The sequence below is a fragment of the Scatophagus argus genome, chromosome 14 (genome assembly GCF_020382885.2).
Source record: "Scatophagus argus isolate fScaArg1 chromosome 14, fScaArg1.pri, whole genome shotgun sequence".
NCBI classification, from domain to species: Eukaryota; Metazoa; Chordata; class Actinopteri; family Scatophagidae; genus Scatophagus; species Scatophagus argus.
The window spans coordinates 7456195-7467921 of NC_058506.1; the positions used below are offsets into that span (position 1 = coordinate 7456195).

At 38.7% G+C, this 11727-nt stretch overlaps 1 protein-coding gene across 4 annotated transcripts in view; it reads left to right on the top strand.

Annotated features, from left to right (window-relative positions):
- The window catches only part of LOC124070925 (roundabout homolog 2-like), a 70550-nt gene extending 66399 nt beyond the window's left edge, over window positions 1-4151 (top strand). For 3 of the 4 annotated variants that reach the window (XM_046411267.1, XM_046411269.1, XM_046411270.1), the window contains 3 exons: window positions 1769-1930; window positions 2067-2324; window positions 2737-4151. In XM_046411267.1, the coding sequence (XP_046267223.1) occupies window positions 1769-1930; window positions 2067-2324; window positions 2737-2738 (422 nt within the window). In that variant the 3' untranslated portion in view covers window positions 2739-4151. The remainder of the gene's footprint in view (window positions 1-1768; window positions 1931-2066; window positions 2325-2736) is intronic. The other variant, XM_046411268.1, reaches the window with a different exon arrangement.
- Window positions 4152-11727: the final 7576 nt, after the last annotated feature.

Genomic DNA, 11727 nt, shown 5'->3' on the forward strand with positions numbered 1-11727 from the left:
CTGAAGTTATTTCTTTTGAATGAATAGACCACTGCGTCAAGATCAGAAAAATGCAGGCCCACAGCTAACAACAGATCATTTCTGCTGCCCAAAATTTGGCCAATTGCAGATGCAGATAGATCGAGAGACAGGCCAGTAATCATTTCAGAGGTAACATGACAGAGGAAGCGTACCATATGTGGATATGTATAAATATATTATATATGCCAGTATATTTCAACAATAGAATATAATTACAAATGTATAAAAACATGGAAAATGTTATGGATGACAAAAGTATATGTTCAAGTAAAAGTACTGTTTTTAGCTGTAATATCATTGTTGTTAAAAAGGATATTTGAGACTATCTAAGAATATGTTTAAGTCTTCAGATTTGGATATATTTATTGATTAGTCCTGTGCACCTTACACGGGCTTCCCACATGAAGCTGAGGAGGCAGCAGTCCAGTGCCCCTTTGGAATGCTGTGCATATTGGATGATTTTGTAGTTAATGATTTAACTCCCATGACAATGTTTCGTGCCAGTACAGGGAGGAGTGTGCCCCCCATGCAACAGACATACACAAAAGACAAAAAGTGTGTGTGGAATTCATTGTAGTGAATGCTCGCGGGTCTGACCAACAGTGTTTTAGCCATGACTGCACACTTTCCCTAACCAAACCTTTTAATTGGTGCGCAAAGATATTCCAGGAAAAAAAAGTTAGGCCACTGAGTCATAAAACACAGTCTGTTGACTGGCTGAACTGTCACCAACGCACACACTGCATTGAACAAAGGCCAAGGCATTCAGGCATAAGCACCCTACTCACTACTCTAGTGACTGTCTTTCAGGATATTATGTAGGAGATCAGGAGCAAGTTTATGTAGCCAATCAGTGCAGTCATTGACACTTAAAGTTAATGTTGAAAGCCTAATTAGTGTAAAGTAAAATAGTTTGATAGGTTTAACATTATTCAGACATTCCAGGCTAAATCACAGTATGCTCTTTTCACTCTAAGTATTCTTTGTCAAAGAGATAACCAGACAGTCTGTTAAAAGTTATTTGAAGCCATTCTTGTTAAGAAATCAAAACCATAACATAGAATATTTTAAAAACCTTTTAGTGGTGCTGCTCACACGTCTAACATTTAAGATTTGATGCATTTATAAATAGGGTTCTGTCTGAAGGCATTTCTTTAGAGAGAAACTTGAAGCCTTCTCCCACAGGGACAGGACTGTCTCATTTTTAGACTTCATTGTTTGATAGGTTAACAGACTGACCTGTGCATCGAGAATGTGTGTTTTCAATACTTTTGATAACCCGTTACAGGGTAAAATACAGGTCATTGAAACTAAAAATATTTACAAACTGGCAATGCAAACATCTCATCATCTCATGTTTAGCTGTCATGTATTATAAGGTGTTGTATTAGAGGTGCATTCGGGGAGATTGAGAAATTATCTTCAGCCCGGTGAAACAAATCATGAATAAAGCCAGACTGGTGGCAGCATTTCCACAGGGGGTTCCGTAATGCGGTTGCGTCTAAACCAGGCTTTGAACTTAATATAACTGCTTGCTTATATTGCTGCAACACAGAAATTCTTCTTAAGGCCTTCTGCTTAAAGCATTCAGCAAAGCTATTCTCAAAGAATGTATGCTAAATAGTAAGCATGACAGAGTTATACTTCACTGTCCCTCTCAATCCTCTTTATGTGAGCCAAATACTTGTTCAGGCATGGTTAGCCAAATTTTCATCCTTACACAGTCCCTCTCTGCTTCACATTGTAGGTAAAAGCTTGCAGCAATGTCGCTTGGACAGCTCTGGCACACCTGACCATGGTGCGCAGGGCATGCATAGCCTTGGCCACAAGGGGGCACCACTAACTGGCCACAAACCACATACAGACAAGATCGGAACTCTGCCTAGACAAAGAGACACCAACACAGATGGTGAGTTAAGTCTTCTACACTCTCAGACATTATTTATTAGAGATTCCTCTATAACAGTATATTCAGAGAAAAAAGCCTCTACCACAATGGCTCATTTGCATCCTCTGCCAAATACCTTCATCTACCATCCACTCAGCAGCCCACGCACCGGTCATGAAGTCCCTGCACAGTGTGGGTTCCCGCATGCACAGCTCGTGGGCAGCTGCAGCCTCGGACCCCTCTGAGGAGTGTATGGTGACGGTGTCGACGCTGGAGCGACAGCATATGGCTTCCTGGAGTGGCACAACAACATCCAACAGGGCCACCCTGAGCAGGGGATCCCACAAGAGACCTGGCACAGATCCCTCCCACAACGGGCATCCTCCCACAAACAGCACAGAGAAAAGGGAACACTGTAAGTGTCAATCCTCATGAGGGCGTGTGCACATTACACACAAATGGATCTAATCCAATGTGATCAAGTGCTTCCTTTATCTGCAGAGAAAAATAATGTGAAGGTTTTACTGAACTGTATTTGGATTATTTATCCATTTTATAGTTCAGTTTAGATTCTGACTGACAAACATTATTTAACAACTATAGATTACAACAATAAATAGAATATTTGAAAGCACAGGGTAAGGCTTAATTTAAACCAAAACTAGTATACTTTACAGAATAGAATCTCCTCTGTAAATTCTGTCTGTCACTGTCACTAGATTTGGAAGAATTATGCTCTGCCATTCACATCCAAAATTAGATACAGCTTGAGCTTACTCTACTATTACTACCAGAGTTTACATTTTTGTATTTGGTGTGTCTTTCAGAGTCTTTGTGAAGCATCATTACCTGCAGTTGCTGCCTGTCCCAGGACACCTTGTTTGTAAGCGCTATGAGATTTTCTCTCTGCAAGTGACACAGAATGATGTTTGGAAGATGAGAAGGAGACAGAATGAAGACAAAGAAGCGGAGTGCAAAATAAAATGCAGAGCTGTAAATGTCATGTACAGACACAGACACGAGTCTCACATTGTTATTTTCATCCCCCTCTCTTCAAAAGAGTAAATGGTATGTTATGTGTCTGCTTCTGTTTTCTGTCACATGCTGTACAAAGATTCACACAGTGGAGAAGAAGAAAAATCACAATGAAATGACTACTTAAAATGAAAAAGGACTTGCATAATTTGTAAATATATTTTTTAATGTTTTTCCCTTTCTTTTGCTTTGCTATGCAAGCCAAACCCAATATTGTCTCTTTTGTGATTTATTACTGTGAATCATTTTTCATTAATGCTCAAACTGTTAGCTTATTTTGATGAAGCTACTGTATTGTTGTACTTTGCACAGAGCGTTTTGGTAAAAATAAGCACAAACCCATTGTCAGCTGAGGAGGAGGAGCATCAATGGCAAAGAGGAACGTCTATGTTAAACAGAACCTAAACAGAAGATATATACTTGGCTGTGCTGTAATTGTTTTGAGAAATACTCATATATTGAGAGTTACACAGAAAAAAACACAATTAATTACTTGGAAATTATATGCCAATATAACAAACTGTGTTCCACACTACTTGCTGGGAATCCTGTTATGCATTGTACTAGCACTGGTTCTCAATGAATGGTTAACAGAACATTCTTTTATTGTAACAAAGCAACACATCAGTTGTGATATCCAAAGCAAAGACATAGGAAAATAGGTATGTGTCTCTTCTTTGCCATTCCCAAAAAAGAGTATGTTAATAAAAAATATCTATATATTTGTTTTGGTAATTCTTTTCCAATTACATACAGTGACATAATAACAGTGCAATATTGAAAGGGCAATATGACAGCAAAGGGAAATGTCCTGATGTCACCTTGAGACAAATGAGATGTTTAACGGTAACTGTTTATGATGTTAAGCATCAAAGAAAGTATATTAGATTTGTTTTGTGTTTCACTGTTGAATGGTTATGGATTGACACTGTCACCTTACAAAGATGTATGAACTGCCAAATTTAAAGCTCTTTTGAAAAACCTTTTTCATTTTTAAAACGCAGCCAATTAGCATTTTCTGCAAGTGAGATTCACAATGCCATGTCGTTACACTTGTTTGGATGATTTTGTTCTGATCATTGTTCTAGCCATGGCTCTACCTTTGAAGAATCTTTACCTGCCAGATTGGTTTGCCCTCAGGAATACACAGCCACTGCAGTAGGGCCATTTTTCAATCCTTTGATGCAAAATAAAATGTGTATGTGAAAACCAGATATCTGTTGACAGTGCCTGAGTGTGACACATACAGTTTGCATTTACACACAAAAGCCAGCTAGTTTAGATCAACTCATATAGACATTTTCTACAATGTGTTCAGTTGCAATTGTTTTTCTTTATATCTCATTTCCCTTTTTAAAATAACATATAGAGTTGTCTTTAGAAATATAAACACATAGCTAACTAATAAAATAATACTTTTTCATTCCATAGTTACTTTAGTTGAAATATACACCCTGTTGCCTGTGCCCATCCTCTAAGGACTCCATAAATCAGTGTTAGAAGTATGACAAAGCTCCCAGATGTGATTTTAAGACAATAGGAACATTTTTAACGGCTAACAGAAGTGCTAGAGACTTAAATGATGGATTATTTTGCTTGGTGATTCAGAATTTATTGATTGAGTGTGATTCTATTTCTCAAAGACAGGTTTTAGCAAAAGTCAAACAAAAGATCAATTCATTGTACTGACAGCTCCCAGCAAATTTTATTTAGCAAAGATTTTTGTCTGGCATTGTCAAATTACCATCTCTATGCAGAGCAAACAAGATACACAAACACAAACACATTTATCACTTGGGTGGTTGTGTTCGATCTCTATGGAAAGTGCAAAAACATCACAAAGGCTTAATGCAAGGCTTAAAACAAGGCTTAATGCCTTGTTCTGTATTTTTGTCTGTTTTGAAAAAAGCTAATGAAAAAAGAATCAGTCACAATCACATAAATATAAAATAAAATTAGCAAAAAAGTAGAAAATAATACTATATTACTGGGCCAAAAGTTTCAATCAACAAGCAATAGGCCAGAATCTCCTGGGGGAAATGATCAAAGCATATTCATATTCAAATAAGTAAATGTATAGAGGGGTTTTTATTTATTTTTTTTATCACACTTATGCATATAGAACCTAAGAAATAAGTTCAGTATATTTGTATGCCTATGCCTTCCACAGAGGCACACTTTGGGCTTTATCCAGTAGAACTGTCAGACATTGTTATCCAACTCCGCTCTCATTGGTGCAGTCTCAGGTCAGCCTGACTCTCAATCAGGCAGATCACAACCACCTGCATGATGAACGTGATTGGGTCTTTGCATTGCATGCTTTACTTTGTGATGGATATCTGACAATGCCTAATAAAGATTTCTGTCAGATTGACACGCTGTTCTGTTAAATTTGCCGGGAGCTATCAGTGTAGTTGGTTGATCTTTTCTTGTCAAAGACAACCCAAGAGATTGAACAATGACCTAATCAAATAAATAAATAAATGTCTTAACCATAGCCTCATCAAGTTTCAGATAAAGCTTTATTCCATCACAGACAAGCCAGGAAAACTGACTGACAGTCATTATGTTATCTTTGGAAAACATGACATCTCCCTTTGCACAGGTCTGGACAATACTGGGGAGGATAGCTTCATGCAAAGGTGCAAAAGGTGTTATGCACAGTGTGGGACAACCCAGTCAATATTTGTAGCTTGAGACAGATTAACACGGATTGGGATTGTCTGTAGATATTGTGTAGACAGCAGACACCATGTGCAGTCCACCGTCTCAGCTTTAAATCCAACCAGTGATTGACCGTTGAACGCAGAAGCTGGCCCAACCAAACGCAACCCCACCACCAAAACTTTATTAGGCTGCTTCTACCTTACCCCAGTTTGTAGTGCATGTGAATTTAATGGAAGAACAGAAATACAGAGCCGAGCCCGCAGAGCCCAATTACAAGGCAGCACAGAGTTACAGTTCCATCTTATAGAGATGTAGCTTCATGTACCAGCCCTGGAATGGTGTGGTCACTTTGTGCGATGTTGGGATTTGGACTGGAGCAGGTTTCTGTAACTGTTATTTACTGCTGAGAGATTTTTTCAACCCTTAGGGGGGCAATTTGGCCTCAAACTGCTTCGGGTCTCTGGACATTGCTGAAAAAGACAGGAATATATTTGCAATGGCAATTGATTAAATTGAGCTCTATTTCATTTTCTTCATTATTTCTAATTAAATTGGCTAAAAGTTTAAAAATATTTTAAAGAATTCTAGGTGGTTTGAAGGTTTGAAATCCACCGTATTATATTGTTTTTTGTGTTTAGTGTAATTCATGCTGTTTCTTTGCTGGAAGACCTGAAGCGAGACAGGTCAGGAGCAGGAAAGCCACTCTGTAGCTGAGCCTAAAATTTTGCCTCCATGTAGGTGAAGCAAAAAGACAGTTTCACCTTTCAAGATGGTTTGTGATGTCAGGTTGAGTGTTTACTCATATAGAGAACAGCTAACACTTGACTTCTTAATTATTAGCAGAGTATACGGCAACACATTGACAGCATCATGTAGTTAATTTAAAGAAACTGTGAATAAACACGTCAAGCTCTAACACTAGCCAGATGAAGGTATTAAAATTAAAGTAACACGAATGAAATCAGTGAGTTTTCTGCTTGTGGTTGGAACAAAAAGTGAACCACCCTTCCATCACATGATCGTGATATGAAATGAAATAAATAATGACAGGCTGCAGCTTTTACAAAATCAGCCTCACACAATTCAGAGGGGAGTCATATTTATTCAAGAAATAGTGGAATGCAAAAATATTAGCATATTAACATACAGGATATTCATGTCCAAAGTGGCACCATCTGACTGGGGAGCCAATTTTAGATGTAAGAAATGTCAGAATCATACATTTTCAATGTAGACAGTGTGATTATAGAGCTTGTAAAGCTCCACTGTATGTTTTGAGTCACCAATGCTATGAATTGCAAAGTAGGTTGTTATATTTCTTAGTGTGAGGCTTAGGCAACAGATCTGGAAAATATTCACCCATCTTCGCTTTTTCCTCATTTTGTTACACTCTCATTCCAAAATGGATTAAATTAAATTCTGAAACTCAAAATTCTACACAAAATACCTCATAATGACAAAGTGAAACAAGTCTGCTTGAAATTTTTTGCAAATTTATTAAAAATAAAAGAACACCATGACACACAAAATTAAGCTCAGGTGCATCCTGTTTCCACTGATCATCCTTCAGAGGTTTCTACAGCTTGAGCTGAGTCCACCTGTGGTAAATTCAGTTGATTGGGCATGCTTTGGAAAGGGCACACACCAGTCTATATAAGCCCTCACAGTTGGCAGCGCGTGTTGGAGCACAAACCAAGTCATGAAGTCAAAGGAATTGTCTGTAGACTGCTGAGATGTGATTGTGTAGAGACACAGATCTGGGGAAGGGTACAGAAAGAGTTCTGCTGCATTAAAGGTCCCAAAGAGCACAGTGGCCTCCATAATCCATAAGTGCTAGAAGTTTTGGACCACCAGGACTCTTTTTAGAGCTGGTTGCCCAACTAAACTGAGTGATAGGGGTAGAAGCTCCTTAGTCACGGAGGTGACCAAGGGGAGAGGGGAGAACCTTCAAGAAAGACAACCATTTCTGTAGCATTCCACCAGTCAGGCCTGTATGGTAGAGTGGCCAGACGGAAGCCACTCCTCAGTAAAATGCATACGAAAGCCCACCTGGAGTTTGCCAAAAGGCACCTGAAAGACTCTCAAACCACTACAAACAAAATTCTCTGGTCTGATGAAGCAAAGATTGAACTCTTTGGCATGAATGACAAGCGTCATGTCTGGAGGAAAGCAGGCACTGCTCATCACTTGGCCAATACCATTCCTACTGTGACACCATGACACACACATATATATATATATATTTTAGTTCATGGTGGTGGTAATATCATGCTGTGGGGATGTTTTGTGGCAGCAGGAACTGGGAGACTAGTAAGGGTCGAGGGAAAGATGACTGCAGCAATGTACAGAGACATCCTTGCTGACCGTTCCAGAGTGCACTGGACTCAGACTGATCACAGGGTGTGAATAATTCTGTACATGTTATATTTTAGTTCTTTTTATTTTTAATAAATTTGCAAAAAAAAATCAAGCAAACTTGTTTCATTTTGTGATTATGGGGTAAAAAATGAATTTAATCAATTTTGGAATGAGTCTGTAACATAACAAAAAGCAAAGCGGTGTGAATACTTTCCGGATGCACTGCAATGGCAGTCATTACACTAATACACTCATTTTTGGTTGAGCCTTTTAATACTGCACATAACAGCCAGAGTTCACATTCACTGTACATTAGTCTATGTGAACTGTTTTAATATCTTACTTTAATTGCAAAACATTCATTCTCTTTCCTATCTTTTTTTTTTGTTGGCTAATCACTTTACTGCATGACCTGCATCATTTCATGAAATATCCCCAACATGTGGTGGACAACCTTTTCAGTATGATTATGTGTAATACTGCTTTGAAAAGCTGATTTGTGACATTTGCCTAATTGCAACATTGGAACAGTGTGGTGGTTAACATGCACCCCCCTGAGACTGCGGGTCCTGCTCTGTGGCTAAGCTACCCTGAGGGTAAGCTAAAGGCCAGTGCTCTTCTGGCCTTTAGCTCCCTCAGTGACCAATTTATTTTCATCTTTTTCACCCTGATGGTTCATCTACTTCTTTTGTGCTACCACTACCACTTGTGCCACTTACATGAAAAAGAGAGGTTTTTCATGGGGGTCTCTGATGGAAGTCATTTAGGTAAATACAGAAAGGATATGTGCATGCTGATAGTGATATGTGTCTTTGTTTTGTCTGCTGTCACTCATATATCCAGACAGCCTCTCCAGTCTGACTCTTTAATTCTGGAACCATGACCCAGCCCTGGTAGCTGGAGGCTCCCCAGGAGAGTTGAGTGGTATGCTTGTAGTTCAGGCTTTTTAGTTCAGGTTGTCTCTGCACTGCTGCTCAGATTTTTTTTTTTTTTTTTTTTTTTTTTATCAACAGCCTTGACCGACAGTTTGTTTGCTGATATGCTGCTCATGGGAATCTCACTGAGTCATAGCAAGATACCTCAAACAAATCAGAAAACAATGCAAAGTAAAATAACAGCAAGTGGATTTACTCGCCAGTCTTTACTTTGCCACAATGTCCCAAATTTAACTTGATATCAGTATGCTACTAATATGAGACAACAACTCCTGCCAACCATGTTTTAAAATATGATTTATTGTCACTTCACTTGGATGTTTAATTTTTAGTGTGCTGAGTTTGGCACCAGAAGGCTATTTTTACATTCACCTGCTGAAGGTGGAAAGTTTCACTTTGCTAACCTTAAACTTAACGCACACACAGAAAGTAGAAGGTAACTTTGGTCCAGTAGTTACTTTTTTAGAGGTTGCAGAGCTTTTTCATCAAGCATGAATTGTTATTCAACGCGGATTATTTTCATGTCGTAAAACATGTCTGGAGGGGCTTGTTAAACAGTGAAAGCTCTTCAACAAGGACAAACCACATATTGTTGGCATGGTATATTTAATTGATCACATTTAATTTACACAATATCAGGTCTAGTAAAACCTTCCCCATCCTTTTACCCTCAAAATGCAGGGGTGCAAACTACTTTCTGTAAACCCTGAAATATTTTGTTAAGCTCTTAATTTTATTTTGTGGCATGGTATACTTGTGAGTGACTTTAAATGGCTTTTGTACTATCTATCTTGTTACAGCCCTCCGTGCCTCAATGTGCCAGAAAATCTCACCTCAAAATCTATATAAGTCACTGTCAGCTGTCAGCTGCCCTGATGCCAAATGTATGGCATCATCCTCTTGTGCAGCTTTAGACAATTTAGCATTCCCTTCTCATCTGCTGCAGTCAGCCCTCACAGGACACTGCAGTCAACTTTTATAGTGACAGCCAGTGATATATCTCCATAAACAAATTTGAATTTATTACTGCTGGATCGAGCTCCACCTCACCACCAGATTCATTATCTCTGACACCTCCTAATTCCTAACCAACTGCCCGCTTTAAGAGAAAGTAATCTTCCTCAAACACAACTGCAATAAATTTGAAATCATAAATTTGCACTCATTACTTCTGCCCCCATCTCCACTCATAACATCTCACTCAACACTAGTATCACCTCATCCCCTAGTCCTCAACCTTGGCACCCTTCTTGCCTCTGAGCATGTCAACAATATAGGAAAACATTGCCTGTCAGAGCTGAGAGATGCTGCCTATCTCTGACACCACCTGTTTATTTCACTGCTGTGAAGCTAATCAATGTCTTCATCACCTCCAGACTTCTTTCCTGCATCAGTGCCTCCTGCACATCCACAATAAGACTCATTTTGTTTAATATCCTATTGCCTGAATAATTACATGTACCGGTTTGAGAGGCCAAAGTGAGCCAGTTTCTCAAGATCTCCAATGACTTCCACAACAAATGCGTTATAATGATATTTTGGATTATGCTATAATTTAATGTATGGTGTGTGATAGTGAGAGAAAACATCTACATGGCATATGGTGCAAGTGAGAGAAAATGAAAAGCTACATGGCATATGCTGCAGTTCAGCTGGTAGGTGAGAGGAGACATTTTCATTTGAAGCACAGCACTCAGCCATACTGTCTCCATATATCTGTACCCTTTATAAAGAGTTGTTATGGGTTGACAGCCATCAGTTTCGCTTTTTCTGTCAGCCTCTACAGCAATTCTGCCACATTTGCCCTAACTGTCATGGCCGGCTCTTTGTCAACAGATTGCAGAGAATTTGCTGGATAAACACAGCAAAATTGAAAATGAAACTTGGCAGCACACACAAGCATGTTCAAGTGCGCACACACATTCACACACTGTATCTTAGGATCCAAGGCAAACACTTGTGAATAACCTACTGTAGACAGTTGTCCTTGAAGAGGAAAAAAAGAAAGAAAAAGAAATAGATGGGGATGAAGGCAGCCATTCGTGGTGATGAGAAGTGGTTTTCTAGAGAAGAAAGCAGCATATACTTACTCAACTGAATCTTTCTTTAATTCATTTTGGTTGCAATCAAGTTCTTGGAATAATTATTGAGGCTTATTACATGAATGACTCAGTAAATATGATGTAAAAAAAAACAATATGCGTATTCAAGTTTCTGTTCAAGTTAAAGGCCATGCACATTACGGTTTTTGAATGTTTTTATGTAATCATCGCTTTGGGGGCAATAATGAAAAGGTTGATGCTCTGAGTTATGGAAAGAGGATTTTAAAAACATTTTTTTAATTCAGCAATCATGTGTCAGTGATGATGATTAAAGTGGACATTACCTTCCACAGCATGAATTAAAAATCAGCTAGCATTTAGTTACGGCAATCACGTCATTTAGGCTTGAAGTGATAATTGGACAAAAAAGGTAGATCACACTGTGTTGTAAAGGAGGTCAGTCTTTCTGACCAAATTGGAACCCACACAGGCACATACACACACAACATCTCACAGGTTTCATTGAAAGCAGCCTTGCTATGGGAAAACATTATAAATGCAGCTCTCATTTCTATATTATGAAATGCAATAAAGAGATCAGTACATGTGAGAAAGTCGATATGACGAACTTAACAGCTATTTAAATATTCAGCAGACACTGAGCAACATTCGCTTTCATTTGGAATCACATTGTTGTCTGATTTCCCTCTGCTTTTGTTTATGGTCTCTTCCAACTCCTGGGGGGAGATACTTGGCTCTTTAGCTGCTAAATACTTCATTA